This window comes from Scyliorhinus canicula, chromosome 7 (assembly GCF_902713615.1).
Source record: "Scyliorhinus canicula chromosome 7, sScyCan1.1, whole genome shotgun sequence".
Lineage (NCBI taxonomy): Eukaryota > Metazoa > Chordata > Chondrichthyes > Carcharhiniformes > Scyliorhinidae > Scyliorhinus > Scyliorhinus canicula.
The window spans coordinates 29,907,138-29,926,453 of record NC_052152.1 but is presented as its reverse complement, the minus strand read 5'-3'; the positions used below and the strand labels follow the sequence as shown (position 1 = coordinate 29,926,453).

The 19,316-nt window shown below is 44.2% G+C and overlaps 1 protein-coding gene across 8 annotated transcripts in view; it reads right to left on the bottom strand.

Annotated features, from left to right (window-relative positions):
- The window catches only part of synj1 (synaptojanin 1), a 131,082-nt gene extending 124,021 nt beyond the window's left edge, over positions 1-7,061 (bottom strand). For all 8 annotated transcript variants that reach the window (XM_038801659.1, XM_038801663.1, XM_038801664.1 and 5 more), the window contains exons 1-2: positions 6,933-7,061; positions 6,212-6,355 (exon numbers count right to left, since the gene is read on the bottom strand). In XM_038801659.1, the coding sequence (XP_038657587.1) occupies positions 6,212-6,341 (130 nt within the window). In that variant the 5' untranslated portion in view covers positions 6,342-6,355; positions 6,933-7,061. The remainder of the gene's footprint in view (positions 1-6,211; positions 6,356-6,932) is intronic.
- Between the last annotated feature and the right edge of the window lie 12,255 nt (positions 7,062-19,316).

Sequence of the window (19,316 nt, the reverse complement as noted above, 5' to 3'; positions counted from 1 at the left end):
CCTTTGGGAAGTGTGGTCCATGCAGCTCCCTTGTCGTAGACCCTGATCACATCGAAACCAAAATGGAGTTATTAACCCTTTCAAATACAGATCCACAAAATTAAACTTAAAGCTATGTCTTAATTATAATACCCACAAATACAAATATAGCTTATTTAAAACTACCTGTTTCCTGACTCTTGGTTAAGCTGCAGCAGTGCATTTTGTAAGTGGTACATACTACTGCCACTGTGCATCAGTGGTAGAGGGAGTAAATGTTTAAGGTGATGGATTGGGTGCCAATCGAGTGGCTGCATTGTCCTGAACTGTGTCGAGCCTCTTTAGTGTTGATAGAGCTGCAGTTATCCAGGCAAGTGGAGAGTATTCAATCACATTCGGCATCAAGGAAGAGCCATATGGACTTGAAACTTTAACTGTGTTTCTCTGTCCACAGATGCAGCCAAGACTGCTGAGCTTTTCCAGCATTTTTTGTTTTTATTTCAGTATTCCATCACATTCCTGACTTATGCCTTGTAGACTTTGGGGAGTCAGGAGGAGGGTTACTCGCTGCAGAGTTCCCAACCTGTGACCTGCACTTGTAGTAATAGTTGTTATCTGATGGGACTAGTTCAATTTTTGGACAACAGTAACCCCCACGGGATGTTGACTGACAGTGGGGTATTCAGCAATGGCAATGCTATATTTAAATAAATATTAATAATCTGTTTTAAATATAAGAATTTAAAAATTGAATTGCAATATTCACAATTGCAAGAGTATATACACATCTTTAATTTGCCACAAAGAAAATTAAACAAACAACTCCTTACGTGTAGATTGAGATTAACTAAAAATGTCATGGCTCAGTGAAGGGCTGCAGCATTATTTTTTAAATGACCTTAAGAATGGGAATAAATACAAGTACAAAATTAATTTCATTCTTTTAGTCAGACAAATAACAAGGTAACAAGCAGAACAGTGTTAAATAGATTTTTTAGAGATGAAAGATCCAGATTTTACATGCACAAAGTGCTTTCGCCAGGCTGCGAAAATGGATGAAAACTGCATCCTTTTCATGTATAATATGCATATTTTAAAAATTGCTGGCCCTACAAGATTACAATATTTCTGCTCATACAAAGGCAATACAAAAAGAACGGAATACATGCAACTTTGTACCAGCGTCAGCATTAAGTACATTCAATCCCCGATAAGACAAACACCAAGTCCTCCCTAAAACATTCACTTATCAGAAATGTCCCTTCCCATTGTTACTAAATAGCCTCAGAACTGAAGGTGATAAATTTCTCCAAAGTCCCATGGTTCCAGTCAAGAGGCATTAAGCATAAAAACACATCTTAGCATTTGCTTTTCTCATTCTGCTAAGGCAGCTGCATTACTACAAACCTCATAATTAGAGCAGAAAGAAAATTATACCAATTACTCATTTAATTCTGTCACTAGAGAGGAGCAGGGCTTAGAGCCAGCACAGGCATGAAATGTCAAATGACCCCCTATGATTCTATGAAGGGGAAAGCATGAATATGCTGTAAAGTATTTTCAAATCAAAGATTTGTCCACTTAAACATGAACATCTACAAATTGAATATAAAACCTCACAAATCTTCAGTTTGACTGTGCCCAGAGGAAAGCCCCATTTTACTTCATGACAATTTCTGCATCAGCAATAGACTGAGGCAAAGGGCAATTTCTCTTGAGACCATCTTATTTACTCTATCAAATACTTTGAGATTTTGAACACCTCAATCAAATCTCTCCCAAGCTGTGCTTTCTGTCAGGAAAGCTAGACATTTCTCCAGTCTCTCTATGGAACTGAAGGCCTTCATCCCTGGTTGAATCTCTTCTGCAAGCCCTTGATATCCTTCCTAAATTCTGGTGCCCAAAACTGGCCATAACACAGGATAGAAGCAAATTACTACAGATGCTGGAATCTGAAACGAAAGAGAAAATGCCGGAAAATCCCAGCAGGTCTGGCAGCATCTGCAGGGAGAGAAAAGAGCCAACGTCTTGAGTCCGATGACTCTTTGTCAAAGCTCATTGCCAAAGCTGGCCATAACACTGCAGATGGGGCGTCCCCAGCATTTTATAAAAGGCTCAGTGCAACTTTCTTGTTTCTGTACTCAATGCCTCTAATTATAAAGCCAAGGCTCCATATGCCTTGTTAAACAACTGTCACAATTTGTCCTGAGACCTTCGAGGGTTTGTGTACCTATATCCCCAGGTCCCTCTGTTCCTGCACCCCTTTTAAATTATATCATTTAGTTTATATTACCTTTCCTCATTCTTCCTACAAAACAATCACTTCAGACTTCCTTATAGCTTTTAAAAATCAGCACATTTTAAAGTGGTTGCTCATTTGAGACATAAGAACATAAGAACTAGGAGCAGGAGTAGGCCAGCTGGCCCCTCGAGCCTGCTCCACCATTCAATGAGATCATGGCTGATCTTTTGTGGACTCAGCTCCACTTTCCGGCCCGAACACCATAACCCTTAATCCCTTTATTCTTCAAAAAAACTATCTATCTTTATCTTAAAAACATTTAATGAAGGGAGCCTCTACTGCTTCACTGGGCAAGGAATTCCATAGATTCACAACCCTTTGGGTGAAGATGTTCCTCCTAAACTCAGTCCTAAATCTACTTCCCCTTATTTTGAGGCTATGCTCCCTAGTTCTGCTTTCACCCGCCAGTGGAAACAACCTGCCCGCATCTATCCTATCTATTCCCTTCATAATTTTATATGTTTCTATAAGATCCCCCCTCATCCTTCTAAATTCCAAGAAACACAGTCCCAGCCTACTCAACCTCTCCTCGTAATCCAACTCCTTCAACTCTGGAATTAACCTAGTGAATCTCCTCTGCACACCCTCCAGTGCCAGTACGTCCTTTTTCAAGTAAGGAGACCAAAACTGAACACAATATTCCAGGTGTGGCCTCACTAACACCTTATACAATTGCAGCATAACCTCCCTAGTCTTAAACTCCATCCCTCTAGCAATGAAGGACAAAATTCCATTTGCCTTCTTAATCACCTGTTGCACCTGTAAACCAACTTTTTGCAACTCATTCACTAGCACACCCATGTCACTCTGCACAGCAGCATGCTTTAATATTTTATCATTTAAATAATAATCCCGTTTGCTGTTATTCCTACCAAAATGGATAACCTCACATTTGTCAACATTGTATTCCATCTGCCAGACCCTAGCCCATTCACTTAACCTATCCAAATCCCTCTGCAGACTTCCGGTATCCTCTGCACTTTTCGCTTTACCACTCATTTTAGTGTCATCTGCAAACTTGGACACAATGCCCTTGGTCCCCAACTCCAAATCATCTATGTAAATTGTGAACAATTGTGGGCCCAACACTGATCCCTGAGGGACACCACTAGCTACTGATTGCCAACCAGAGAAACACCCATTAATCCCCACTCTTTGCTTTCTACAGATGAAGATAATCTTTTTCTCTCAGAGAGTTGAGTGTCTCTGGACCTCATCCTCAAAAGGCAGTGGAAGCAGACTCTTTGAATATTTTTAAGGCAGAGCTAAATAGATTCTTCAATAACAAGGAGGTGAAAGGTTATCTAGGGTAAGCAGGAATGTGGGGTTGAGGTTACAATCAGATCAGCCATGATCTTAGACCAGAGACCAAGTGGTCTACTTCTGATCATAATGTTCATAATACTAACAACAGTACAATGTTTTGGGAAAAGAAAACCTTGTTCATACAAGGATATGTTGTACTCAATACACAATCTATGGGTATGTGTTTTAACTGAAGCTTTTCTGCTTAATCATCAGTAATGTATCTTTTTTTTTAAATTTAGATTACCCAATTATTTTTTTCCAATTAAGGGGCAATTTAGTGTGGCCAATCCACCTACTCTGCACATTTTTGGGTTGTGGGGGCGAAACCCACGCAGACACGGGGAGAATGTGCAAACTCCACACGGACAGTGACCCAGAGCCGGGATCGAACCTGGGACCCCAGCGCCGTGAGGCTGCTATGCTAACCACTAGGCCACCGTGCTGCCCTCTCAGTAATGTATCTTAATACCGAATTCAAAATAGCCATTCCTCACAAGAACTACAATTCCGAATTGGCTTCTGGAATAGATTTATCCTAAATTGCATCATAACAGACATTAACTACATAGGTTGAAATTATTCTCAAGATTGCACAGGTGAATCGTCTTTCTATCTCACCAGACATCCCAGTTACAATTTTTATTCTTCTGTCACATATCCAGGTTGAATCAGAAGTGAGTCATTAGCTCTTGGCATCCGCAGTGCAGTTCAAGAAATGCTTACCGTGGGATTAGATGGCATCAATTTCACCTGAATACATTACATTTCCTTCCTCCTCCAGCCACCCATTCCCACCCACCCCGATCCAACTCAGGATCCAAGCAATGACAAAATTATCACTTTCAATAACGATACAAAACTGAAATTGTGACTACATGAAGCAAGTCATTTATACTGTTGCACGAATCAAAATATAATCCCAGTAAGTACTGAGCATCTCAAAAGCAAAAATCAAAGCTATTCATTTAAGGAATTCTACAATCATAAAACTAACATTCTCACCCTGGTAATTCTACCTTCCAACGGGCAGAAGATACAAAGTCTGAGAACATGCACCAACAGATTCAAACACAGCTTCTTCCCCACTGTTACCCGATTCTTGAATGACCCTCTTATGGACTGAACTCATCACTCTACCCATCTTCTCTACTGTTGTAGCACTACACTCCTTATGTTTCATCTAATGTCGATGTCTGTGTATTTATCGTATATCCTATGTTTTTCATGTATGGAACGATCTGCCTGGACAATACGCAGAACAATATTTTTCACTCTACCTCAGTACACATGACAATAAATCTAAATCTAACGTGGCCTTCTACACCATTCCAGTGTGCCAGCTTTGAACACCATTAAGTTCCATTTCCCAAACATAAACTTCAATTTTCACAACAGAATTTTTCACCAGAACAGTTCAAAATGGAACTTCTCCGATATATTTCAAATATCTTTATTCCCCCAGCACCGCACAACATGTTCCTACACCATATGCTTTCAGTACAACCAACAATTAATTACCTGAACCATCTGTACACATTGCAAACAGCAATTAAGAAACTGCAAGTGCTAGAATTCTGAAATTATACTGTAGGTGAAGAGAGAAGAGGTAATTTCATGTTTGTGTTTTGGATTGAAACTCTTTACCTAAACTGCTCAAAGCATGAATGTATCCCTTTTTTTTTAGAGATCTATTTCTAATACACAAGTGTTACTAACCAAAAGTAATCTTTTTTAAAGGAGGCAGCATTAATATCATGTAAAAGTCTAAGGAAGTGAACATGAGCATTCTACATCTTAAAAATTGTCTGCCAATTAGACACTCAGTCTATGGTGCCCATTGGTCACAGGAAGCTATATTTCCTGCAGACTCTGCTTCTAGACCACGACAGCAGCAGCTTTGCTTTTTATTTCCTTTTAAAAAGCCACCATTCAGGATTTAGTTTATATAAGGCACTGTAATGTTGTAATGCTTGTAACTTGTATCAAGCCACAGGCTTTCATCCACAGCTTCTGCATGTGTCAAGTTCCCAATTTGACAGCTTTAATATCAAGACTATGTACCACTAACAGATTGGACACCTTGCTGCAAGTACAGAAAAATGGAGGAAATTCACCCAAGATGTTTATGCATATTTTAAAAGGGAAATAAATGTCAGAAGAAATGATCAGACTGTCTATTTCAGCCCCAGGTAATACCTAGCCCAATACAACATAGGGTTGGGGTAAAGCATAGCATACAAACGGTTATGCCTGCCTTGATATGTGGAGAGATTGCATAAAAATGAGTTTCATCTGAAGTGTAATTTATAGAGTTTTGGAAATCTATTTATCAGCAACAACAATAAAATCAAATACGAGGATGACAGGCTGCACGTTCCGAGATCATTTAAAAATTATTAATGCACCTGATATTCTAAGAGGACAAAGGGCATCTGAGCATTTAGTCACTATAAAATAGAAGTCTCATGAAACACTAGACAACTTCAGTGCTGTTATTCCCAATAGCAGTCAAGGGGGAGAACACGAACTAGCAATCAAGATATTGCTGAGCCCTATTTCCTTCCTGGGTGAATCATTCCACTCAAACTTGAAAAAGGGAAGTAAGCCGCATCGATTACTTACAGAGAACAGCCACAGCACCCGACTCAAATAGCAGACAGTCCTCCCGGTTTCGGGTTTCCACGACCACGCTGTAAGGGCTGGGCGGCGGATCCAGTTTGTGATAGATACGGTATCCTTTACTGAATGCCATCTTCTCCCGACACCCTGTCGGCGGGAGATAAAGAGGCGCAGATCACTGATCATATCTTAATAACCACCAGCGAACATTGCCCCGCCGCAGTTCTGAGGTCATGTCTCCATTGACTTCAGAGGCCATGGGACAACAGACCCTGGTTCGGATCTTTATCTTTTGGCAACCAAAACAAAGAGGGGAATGATTTTGAAACAAGTCACGTCCTCGCCCCCTGTTAAAATGTTCGTTAAACATTAACAGGTTATTTTAAAAGAAAAATCAATAATCCCCGAATCCCATTCTCAGGAGGGGAAATCGCGGTTGCCAATGCGACTGATAAAAATGCATTTGCAGAAGGGGTTAGGCGACGTAATGCAAGAAAACAAATCCTCAGGGAGTGGGATGGGCGGCTGACAGAGCCTCCTCTGCATTTATTCCCCCCCGGGTCTGAAAGGCCTGTCAGAGGTACCGGAGGCAGAGAGGGCGCCGCTCGCCAGCCCCGGTCAGCGGCACAAACACATCACCCCCGCTCGCTCGGCAGCAACATTTCCGCCGCTGAGAAGGAGAACTCCAGCTCCCCTTCCCTGCTTTTAAACGGAGGTGACAAACCTGCGCCTTCGATGCTGCAAATGGCAGGGCAGCTCAGCCTTTTCCCCCTCTCTCTCTCTCCCCCACCGCCGCACTCCCTGTTACAGCAGCGCCGGCCGAGCGTCTCTCCCTCCCTCCGCCCGGAGTCCGCCGCCGCTCCTGACGTCACTTCCTTGGAAACCGAGCGGCCTGTCGATCACCCCCGCCCCCCGAGGGCCCGCCCCTTCGCGCGCTCTGTGACGTCACCTCCGGCGCGGGGATGGGGACAGTTCAGGTAACATGTTGTCGACCTGTTGCTGAGTGCACTGCAGCGAGAGGGCTTTCTTCATACAGCTCCGATTAACCACTGCAAGAAGCTGTCGCCCGGCTGGAGTGATTACTGCGCACGCTTCAGAAAAAAATAATCAATCTGAGATGTTGAATCATATAGCATTTACCGTGCAGAAGGATGCCATTCGGCCCATCGAGTCTGCACCGACCCTTGGAAAGAGCACCCCACCCAAGCATACACCTCCACCCTATCCCAGTAACCCCACCCAACCTTTTTGGACACTAAGGTCAATTTAGCATAGCCAATCCACCTAACCGGCACATCTTTGGGCTGAAGGTGGCATTTTTTTTCCTGTTCTCCCAGGTGCACAGATTGAAGGGCACCTTTTTATTGACCTAAAGGCAGAATACTCTTTGGCCCTGGAAATCTGAACTAACATCAGAACATGCTGAGAATGCTGCAGGCCCCCAGCTGCGAGGAGACGAAAACAGTGAACTTCTTCATAGGAATTCACTTGAACCTTGTTCATGACTAAATGCTTTTTTCCAAAAAGAAGACATTTACAACAGCACGTCCTACAGATATTTTTTGCCCTGTTGCTGGAAAGAAGAGTTTGAGATTAAGAAACAGAACACTTCGAGGGGTTGAGGTAGAGGTGTGTTAGAGCGCAAATTCCTCTGCCACGCTTTTGTACTTTTATGCCACATATTCCGTCAGATTCGATGTAAACTGTCACTACCCTTTAATGGACCACAACTCCATGGCTGATTGTAACTGTAGAAGCCATATTGTGCACACTGACTTATAATTCACGTGTCTCGATATGATTCTTCTTTCTCCACAGGCATTTCAGGTCTTCTGAAATCAAGGTGGGAACTTTGGACTGATTTTATTTACATAAGGCAGATGAATGAGCAACCATGTACAGTGAAATATGCACTTCCTAATACATGAAAACAAATTTACCACATTTTCTCTCTTGAATCTTCAAACCAAATTGGCATGATTGGTCATCTATTTGGGGGAACCTGCCATGTGCGCATTTGATTGTCATGTTTCCCTGTTTAAATAGTGACTAAACATGAAAATTCATTGGTTGTAAAGTGCTTTGGGACATTTTGAGGAAGCTAAGGGTGATATATAAATGCAAATCCTTTGTCCAGAATTTGACCCAACAGTCAAGCTGAGTGAGAAATCGACTATATCGCTTTATGATTCCATTGGTTTATTCATTTATGTACATTCCTGAGCCTCAATTTTGTATTTCTATAATATTTTGCTGATTTCAGTTGAAAAATGCAAAAGGAATATAACAATCTATAAGCTCTGTACATGCTGTCAACTGTGTCAAAATACACCTTGTTCGGAATGAAAGTATCAAGGTAATTACATTAAATATCTGATTTTAATCATTTACGATGCAATCTAGCAGACATTTCCTGATAATCTATTACACATGATTCCCCTGTTTTCAGTGATTTGTAGTATATAGGCATGATCCACCAGCTGTGTTGCACCCAAAAGGCAGCGCAGCCGATAGATGCCAGGAGATGAAGGGGGTGCCCAGAGATGAGACCCCTTAAAACTGGATAGTTAGGACAACATTAAAATAGTTCTACATAAGTTAGTTTATTAAGGATTGAGATTAATCATAGAAAGTATACCCAGTAAACTTTATTAACCATTAAACCTGTATTTTTAGGACATAGCAGTAATAAGCATTTAAACTCTTGCTACAAGCAGTGGCCACAATGCATGATGGGATTTAAGCTAGCTATCTTGCCCATGTTTTTGACACAAACGGGTTTGTGTGGTCAGCAAATAACACAGTCAACTCAGTAAACAGTTCTTATGAGTATCCCCAATATCCTGTCCTAAGCTAATCCATGGTGTAAAGAGGAAACCAGCTTTGGCATCCTACCCCTGGATGAACAATGAGGTGGACAGGAACTGACTGTGACACGTAGGATGGGAATGTCAGAAAAACAACTTTAGAATGGACACTAGACCCTGGTAAACAACGGCGCGTGCCTGGGGTCTCCAAGATGAAGAGGTTAGATCCCAAGGCCTCACTAGATCGCGGGAATGCATGTTACAGTGAGACTAGCTGTCTCGCTCTAATATGCAGACTGGCAAAATGGGGTGAAATCATGAGCTGATCAAAAATCATCATTTTGCTTAACTTAAATTTTACTGGATAATATAAAATTGGCAACTCTAAGGATTGGATCAAGTCCAACTGGGGTGGGTTATTGATTTTTGGGAAAAACTATAATTGGTGTGTTTTTAACAGAAATAGACAGATTGATCTTAGCATTTATCCAGATCTTTTTCTCATGTACATGAAACCAAGCTTGGAATAATAAAGCTGTCTTAACCAGGTTGATATGTTTGCCAATCTGTGTATTAAGCTGAGCCAGAACTATGAGGGAGGTACCCCACAGAAAAGCTGGCTCAATACTCAGGCCTTGGAAACGCTCCCACAGGATCCAACTGACTCGCCATGCCTTACGAAATCCAACACAATCTCGCAAAATGTCACGAACTGAATCCCGCCTACATTTGGTCTCACAGCTAGTCTCACTCTAACATGCATTCCTGCGATCTAGTAAGGTCCTGGGATCTAACCCCTTCATCTTGGAGACCCCAGGCCAGCGCCATTCAGTGCTGATCTCCACAATTTGGGACCATATGGAACGGCACTCGTGAGGGTCTCTCAGGGGATTGGAAGCCCCCAGTCGCTTGTTCTGGGTGGTTCCCTGCCATTGCTGGTGTCACCTGGGCACCCTGGAAGTGCCATCTAGGTGCCAGCCAGACACCACAAAGGTGCACAGGTGGCACTGGCAGTGCCAGGCTGGCATTTTTCCAGAGCTGGAGAACGGGCCTGGCGTTGTCTTGCATGGGTACAGGAGGCCTGAGGAACACTTTGTAGGTGAGTTGGGGCTTTTGGGGAGATTCAGGGGTTGCATTTAAATGGCGTCCCGATCTTCTCCTGGACTGAACACGTCTGGCGAGTGGAGCTCCTCAGTGTAGGAAACGGGACTAAGAGCGGCCTTGTCGGGGAGTTCCCCGCTGAAGCCCCGAATAGAACCAGAGTCCCGGTAGATAGCGTGGTGTTTCTTGGCACTGTGAGCGCCGGGAAACACCCGGCTAAATGCGCTGGTTACCAGACTCTGTTCCCATTCGGTTAGATCGTGCCCTATATATTTTGTTTATTTTTAGTAAAACAGCCTAAAATGCCTATTGAGGAAAATGCCGGATTAGATTCCCAGGCAGATTTAGTCTGTATATTTGTCACAGCTATTTTATGATCCTAATCTTTGACATGGAATTTGTATTACAGTGTTAAGGCCTAAAGCGCCTAAGCTGAAATAAACAATTCAGTCTTATTCAAAAATATATTGAAATTTCATGTCAAAACATAGAGTCATAGAATTTACAGTGCAGAAGGAGGCCATTCGGTCCATTGAGTCTGCACCGGCTCTTTGAAAGAGCACCCTACCCAAGCCCATACTTCCACCCTATCCCTATAACCTAGTAACCCGACCCAACACTATGGGCAATTTTGGACACTAAGGGCAATTTAGCATGGCCAATCCACCTAACCTGCACATCTTTGGATTCTGGGAGGAAACAGGTGCACCCGGAGGAAACCCACGCACACACAGGGAGAACGTGGAGGCTCTGCACAGACAGTGAATCAAGCTGGGAATCGAACCTGGGACCCTGGAGCTGTGAAGCAATTGTGCTAACCACCATGCTACCGTGCTGCCCCTAACACAGTGCATGAATCTCTGCTGAGGATGGATGCACAATATGTTATCAGGCAAAGTTGGGGAACTCATTACACAGGCTCTGTTGCAGTTCTTGGCAAGATTAAAGCCAGTCCATAAGTTTCTCCATAAGTTTCTCATTGTGATTCTGCTCTTGCACAAAGTTTGCTGTTTCTACGGTGGCAGTGTCAGCACAGTAGCGCAGTGGTTATCACAGTTGCTCCAGGATCCCAGGTTCGATTCCCGGCTTGGGTCACTGTGTGGAATCTGCACGTTCTCCCCGTGTCTGCATGGGTTTCCTCCGGGTGCTCCGGTTTCCTCCAACAGTCCAAAGATGTGCAGGTTAGCTGGATTGGGCATGCTAAATTGCCCTTAGTGTCCAAAAAGGTTAAGTAGGGTTACTGGGTTACAGGGATGGGGTGGAGATGTGGGCTTAAATGGGGTGCTCTTTCCAATGGCCGGTGCTGACTCGATGGGCCAAATGGCCTCCTTCTGCTCTGTAAGTTCTGACTGAATTTACCTGACTGCAAAAGCTGCCAGACAACTGAAACTACTGGCAAGTATCAACCATTGGTTTGACTATGAGCCAGTTTATCCTTTTCTATTTTTTCATTTGCATCCATTTTTGCTTCATTACCCAAGAAATGATAAGGCTGGGGTACTCACTAACCCAAGAGAAAATTGAGGGAAATAGAATTGAAGAGGAAACAAAGGCATTCGAAAGTAAAGTTGAATAGAAAGGTATACAGCCTTTGTTTCCTCTTAAATTCAGGTTTGAAGAGACTCGGATGGAGCATTAATCCCGGCATAGACCAGTTGGGTTGTACGGCCTGTTTTCATGCCGAGGATTCAATGCAATATTTGATCCAGTGCTAACTTTCCTTCCATATTTTGAAGGTGGAGATGGATAGATTCTTGTTAGGCAAGGGAATCAAAGGCTATTGGGGGTAAATGACAATGCAGAACGTGAAACACAAACACATCAGCTATGATATTATCAAATGGCCTACCTCTGCTCTTATTTCGTATATGCTCTGAAACTGCTTCTGTATTGACAAAATATAAACTTGCCAAGTTATAACCAACTACTCGGAAACCAAGCAAAAAATACAGCTGGTTTTCCTGGCAGCTGACTTTAGCAAATCTGGCAAATTTGCATTGAGGGTGCTCGCGGAAGCAAAAGACCCATATATGGGGAAAGCATTCAAAGCATCCCTCTCGTGGCAATATAAGGCAGCTATTGTTAGGTGCATGGTGTAATGTCCAGCCCAATTTCCTTACTATATGTTAAATATTCAGCAAAATTGAAACTGAGAATTACAACAAATAATAAAGATCATGAAGATTATTGGAAGCCAGCTGTATTTTAAAAACAGCTTTTGTCAGCCAACAGCAGCAGAAATCCTGAGAGATTTGCCTTTAGATTGCACTTGGCTATGCTACATCTATGTCGGAAACTGAGAGAGTTTACTCTCCAAAATGGGGCGTGAGGAGAGAATCCCCAATTTGATCCAATTGCTCTACAGAAACATCACTCGCGCAGTTTCAATCAATGGGTGGGAATCGGAAAGCTTTCCAATTAAATCTGGAGTCAGGCAGGATTGCCCTCTCTCTCCCGCCCTGTTCATGTGTTGTATATAACCCTTTACTGAGTCGATCAGGAAGGATTCAGCCATAAAAGGAATGAGGATTACAGGCAGCAGAGACGCTCATGTCAAAGCCTCCCTGTACATAAACGATGTCGCTGCCTTCTGCTTGGATCCGCTGTCAGCGTGCAGACTGACCAACATCTGCGACCAGTTCAAACTGGCCTCGGATGTTAAGGTAAGTTGTGGCAAGAACGAGGCCATGTTCTTTGGAAACTGAGTTGGCCGATTCCTTGTTCCCTTCACCATCTGGTGAGATGGCCTGACGGTACTGCGGATATGGTTTGGAGGGACCACCAGTGGATGCATTAGAAATTGGAAGGAGCGACTAGGTATAATGAACCAAAAAATGGGTATGTGGGAGGAACGCTGTTTGGGTCTTGCCATGCTGCCGCAAAACATCCAAAGTAGTTGCACCACCTTTCACTCATGGAAAAATTTATTCAGAGAAACACTGTTGACCATAAGCCAAAGTGGTCTGCATGTAACATCCTAGAGGCCCTACGGGAAAAGGAGATGATAGATCCTGTCGGATGGTTTCCTGAGCAGACTGTCAAGGTCATTTGGCAGATTGATTCATCATCAGAATTTTCAAATGAACACCAAGACCTAGCTTGGCTGGTGGTAAGAAAGGCCCTCCTCGGCAGATCCTTCCTCCACGCCCAGCGTCTCATCCCATCCGCATGTTTGCGGCACAGTAGCACAGTGATTAACATTATTGTTTCACACCGCCAGGGACCCAGGTACAATTTCCGTCCTGGATCACTGTCTGTGTGGAGTCTGCATGTTCTCCCCGTGTCTGGGTGGGTTTACTCCGGGTGCTCCGGTTTCCTCCCACAAGTCCTGAAAAACGTGTTGTTGGGTGAATTGGATATTCTGAATTTTCCCTCAGTGTATCCGAGCAGGCGCTGGAGTGTGACGACTAGGGTTTTTTTTCTCAGTAACTTCATTGCAGTGTTAATGTGAGCCTACGTGTGGCACATAGATTATTATTATTATGTTACCCTCAAGGTGACTGAGGTGGGGACGAGATCATTGTCCACCTCCTTGTGGAATGTGCCTTTGCAAAGAAAGTCTGGAGAGAGATGAGGTGGTTTTTGTCGAGATTCATCTCGAGTAGCTCCATGATGCAGGACTCTATGGGCAGTTCTAGGGATGCTCACCGAGACAAATATCAGCAATTGCTGCAGGATCATCAACTGGGTGAAAGACGCTCTCTGGTCTGCCCGAAACCGGTTGGTCTTCCAGTGCAAAGAGTTCTCCCCGACCGAGTGTTGCAGTCTGACCCATTCCAAACCCCAGAATTACGCGCTGAGGGATGCAATGGGGGAAGGTCACTGTCTAGGGTCTTTCAGCTGTAGTGAACTGAGGGGAGTAGAATTGTACAGAACCCCCTCGGGCTATGTGATACACAGAATGTAAATAAGGAATATCATACGTATCATAATTCTGAGTGCAACTTGATCTTGGCAGGCAACTTAAATACCATTGCACCATTTGTAACGACCATTTGGAAATGTATGCAACATTTCTTTGACCGTATTATTGAAGCACCTCAAGGGTTCAATATGATGTATGCAGAGAACCTGAATATTATTGCACTTTGTGTGATGGCTATTTTGAAACATTTTATGAATAAAGATTATTTTTGAAAAAAACATTGAGGGCGCTCGCATAGTTCAAAGTGCAAAGGCAGTACATAATTCATGATTCACCAGCATTGCTGTATGCTCTCTGTGACGAGTGATATATTTCACAAGTGGTTAAAGACAACATTGTTGTCAATCAATCGATACCTCTGGCACTGAGTCAAAAGAGCTTCTTCACCAACACAACATTTCCCCTCACCCTAGCACCAGTTTCCAGAGGTCCATGCATCAGCAATAAAGTAAAACCCAAAATTAAGTATCTATATATTTTTAAAATTTTAAAATCATGTCAAAAGCGCATGGTTGCATTTGGAGAAAGAGGGGAAGTGTGTGGTTAAGTTTAGAACGGAAATAAAGGGACAGGAAATCACAGGGGTAGTTTGTGGTCATATCTGAGAAAGGAAGGAGGGACCAAAGGTGTTACCATTTTTAGATAAAGGAAGACGTACAGAGATAATTGAGGAAGGAAAGAGAGATAAGAATTGCATAGATATATTTGGCACAGGAAAAGCAGAAACTGCACGAGGATGTTTGGGCAAGATGTGGAGATGCCGGCATTGGACTGGGGTGGCCACAGAAGTCTTATAACACCAGGTTAATTTGGAATCACTAGCTTTTGGAGTATGGGCTATTCTGAAGATGCCATGTCCCACAGATAAGAAAGGGATGATCATTCTAGGGATGATCAACTTTGTTGGCAAGTTTATTCCCACCCTGGCCTCCAAAACGTCCCAACTACGAGACTCGATAAAAAAGGACGTAGTGTTTCAATGGTCTCCCAAACATGAGCAGGAGTGGCAAGCATTGTGTATCTTGCTGACTACTGCGCTTGCCCTCATGTTCTTTGACCCGGCACAAAAGACAAAAATTTCGACCGATGTGTCCCAGGATGGCCTAGGAGCGGTGTTGCTGCAGCAGAATGTAGATGACAGCTGGCTGCCGGTGGCATGCACGTCCAGAGTGATGTCCGAAATGGAGCGCACGTATGTGCAAATTGGAAAAGAATGCCTTGGGTTAGTCACGGGTTTGGAAAAATTCCATGATTCTGTGTATGGTCTTCTGACGTTTCTGGTGTAGACTGACCACAGGTCAGTTGTATCCATTGTGCAGAAGAATGTGTGCCAAATGTCCCTGAGAATCGAGGGCATGATGATGAAGTGCTACGACTTTGACCTCATCTATACACCAGGCAAGCACTTTACTGTTGCTGACATACTTTCCTCCTCGAGCCACGAGCATCAAAAAGGTACACCTGGTTGAAGAGGATGTGCAACTACATGTCAATCTCATCGCTGCGTCGCTTCCAATCTCCAATGAGACATTGCGCCTAATAAAGACAGAAATAGCCAAGGACGTAGCCCTACAAAAGGTAATCAATGGTCTCCGAGAGGGATGGTCTAAGGGTTCTTGCTCAGGTTATTACAATGTCCAGTAGAATTGAGTGAGGCAAATGGACTTCTTCTGCGACAGGATTGTGATTCTACATTCCTGGAGGCCACTCATGCTCAAGAATCTCAATGGAGGGCACCTGGGCATTGAGAAGTGCAAGCACAGGGCCAGGTTTATAAGTTATTGGCCAGGCATCACCCAAGACATTGCAGGCATGGTCAACAACTGTGACATGCATCAGAAATTCCACTGTAAGCAAAGCAAAGAGCCAATGTACGTGGGTGAAATCATCGCAAGTCCGTGACAGAAGGTGGGCATGGATCTGTTCCACTTCATGGGAAAGGCTACCTTTTAGTTATTGACTACTTCTCAAATTATCCAGAGGTAGCACAGTTGGCGAACCTGACTGCCCGGTGTGTCATACAACATGCTAAAGTGATATTTACCCGGCATGACGTACCAAGATTTGTTGTGTCTGACAATGGTTCCTGTTTCAAAAGTTTTGAGTCTACTGAGTTTGCCCATCACTATGATTTTAGGCACATCACCTCAAGTCCTCTATATCCCCAGTCAAACTGGAAGGCAGAAAATGGTGTGCACATTGTAAAACAACTGCTAAAGAAGGCCATTGATAGCCAGAAGAAATCTTTCTGGCGCTTCTAAGCTATCATTCGGTGCCACTTGTCAATGGGCTACCACCAGTACAGCTGTTAATGAATAGGGAACTGCGAACAACCCTGCCCTCTGATGTGTTAGGCAGGTTGGTTCGATGTGGGCTGCACTCGATGCAGGGAAGTTAGAAACAGATGCCTAACACTGGAGAAGATCCAACACTGTTTTATTCAACTATAGAACTGCTATATATATTCAGCTGTGGGTCGACACTATACTGATCTGACTGGTGACCTTGTAGTAGCCTGACCAGGCTTACTAGCTATCGCATGGTGTTTGCACTTGCTAGCTCGTGGACTCTGACTGTCTCAGTAGCTGGGTCCCGAGAGAGCGGCAAACCTAGTGCCCTCTGGCTTTATAGTGGTAGTGTCCTGTCTGGTGATTGGCTGTACTGTGTTGTATGCTTACTGGTCATCCTATGTGCCTATCAATGCCTGCCTGCATCTCATTATATACATGAGTGGATATTATGACACCCTCCATTGTAACTCACCCTGTGGATCAAGGACTGGAGCAAAAACTTTTTCAAAAGAAGAGGCAGAAAGGATTCGACGACAGATCCAAAAGGAAGCTACAGCCACTGAATCCAGGTGATGCAGTCAGATTTGAAGATGCCAATGGAAAGGGATGGTCAAGGCTCACAAAGATATTGCAACAGGCAGGACCACATTTGTTTTTGGTTTTTACTGAGGATGGTTCAGTCTTGTGGAGGAACCGAAGAGTGCTGTTAAAAGTGCAACATCCTTTTGTGTTGCGACCAGCAGAAGAGTTGGTCTACACTCCCAAAACACTTGAGGAGGACAGAGACCACCCAACAGAGCCAGAGATCAGGGAAGCATCCACAGCAGTGAATGTGGAACAAGCAGGAACGCCAACAACAAATGAAGGTGGAACACAGTCACAGATTCAGCCATCACTCAGGAGCTCAACCAGATTATGTTGTACGACTGAACTTGTAATAAACTGTGTACAATATATGTTTAAAGTTATCATGCATATCAGGTTGTTTAAATAACACTCACATTTGTAAATATTAATACTTCCAAAGGAAGGGGGATGTGGTGATATCCTTGTACACATCAATGTATATAGTTGTCCATCAGTGCACATAGTTATCGGTATGACCTCCGACCAGCAGGTGGCATTAGAGAACCATAGCATGACTCGAGACACCCTCCAGTTGGTAGTAAGTCGTATAAAAAGATAGTCACACATAGAGTAGCTCCAGGAGAATTCACTGAATTAATTTTATAGCCATTGTCTGTATTATAGTTTGTTAGTTATCTTTCCACGTGTTTGTTAATCAATTAGCTTTATAGTTAAACAACTATATGTTCTGTGTGCATCATTACAACGGTTATATCACAGAATTACACATATGACCAAAGTAAATATCCTCACACCTCCGCACATTATACCACATCTGCCATTCACCCAACCTGTCTATATTTTTTGCAGCCTCTTTATATCCTCACAGCTTACATTCCCACCTAGCTTTGTATCCTCCAGTGATGTGGTTCAGCCAGTCGTTCTTCCTAAAGGCATACAGTGTCTTAAAATCAAGCTGCACAAAAATATTTCTGCAATGTAAATTATCGAAAAGTGAACACCAGGGCCAACAGAGGGATAAATGTGTTGGTGTGGAGCCATTAGTGGCACAAGTAGAATAAGGCGCGATTCAACTAATTGGGAACAAAGTCCCATAGCGAATGCATTTAGCCGTGTGTTTCCGGGTGTTCGCGGTGCCAAGAAACACAGGGCTGGCGACACAACCCAACTCAGCCATGATCATAATGAATGGCGGAGCAGGCTCGAAGGGCCGACTGGCCTCCACCTGCTCCTATTTTCTATGTTTCTATAAGGGGCCTCAGCATCCCCAAACACCCATGCAGGACACCGCAGCTCAATTGCATGTGTGCACAAAAAATGCCAGCTTGGTGGTGCCATCCTGGCAGTGCCCATACCGGCTGGCACTGCTACCTGGACACCTTGGCAGTGCCAGGCTGGCACCCAGGTGGCACTGCCAAGATGCCAGGCTGGCACTCCATTGTACCCAGGTGATACCAGAAGTGCCAGGGCATCACCCTGCCCAAAGGGCATGCAGCTGGATGCCTCCAATCCCCTGGGAGCCCCCACAAGTGCCGTTCCATCTGGTCCCCATTTGTGGAGACCGGTACCAAGCTGCACTCGACCGACTTCTCAAAGGTGAAGGGGATGAATCCCAAAGCCTCAGGTACCTCAGGAATCTGCACATGAGACTGAGACTAACTGGGCTGGATTCTCCAATCGATCCGTCTGGTCTTACGACCAGGAAGTCGGCGCCGACCCCGCATTGATCCTCCGTCTGGTGGGGGCTAGCAGCCATGCAGCGTAAAAACCCCCACTTTACCTGTGGATACGGTCGCAGAATGTCCGGGTCCATGGCCGCACATGTGCATAGTGGTGACTTGCGGCGTTGAGCAAAATGGCGATGGGCACACGTGTACCCGGCCTGGCAAAAACTACCCCCTGTAACCCCCTTCACCCCCTCCCCCCCCCACCCCCCCCCCCGGACCACCCGTCACCAGTTCCCCAGCTGCCGCTGATGCCCTCGCCAGCAGAATGGCTCCCTCCTGACTGTGGCGGTGCTGGACACAGTCCGCAGCCGCATGTGAGGTCCCCGGACGTTGGAAGGACACACGCCCCATGCCGTCAGGGACTCGGCCCATCGGGGACGGAGCATCAGCTGAGGGCCTCAGGTGACGTACTGAGGCCATCCATACGGCGTGTGGTGTACTCCCCAAATACGCAGTTTTTTTTAGGGGGCGGAGCATTGCAAAAATGGCACCACCCCCGATTCCAGCATAAACGTGGATTCTCCAGCTGATTGCCAAACTGGTACAGTTAGACTGAGTTACTACAGTTAGATTAGCAGAGAGTAGAACTCATTTGAGAACTGTTAATTGTTCAGGAAACACATTTAACTAATTTCAGCATCTGGAGCATCCTTTAGTTAAGACTGCATC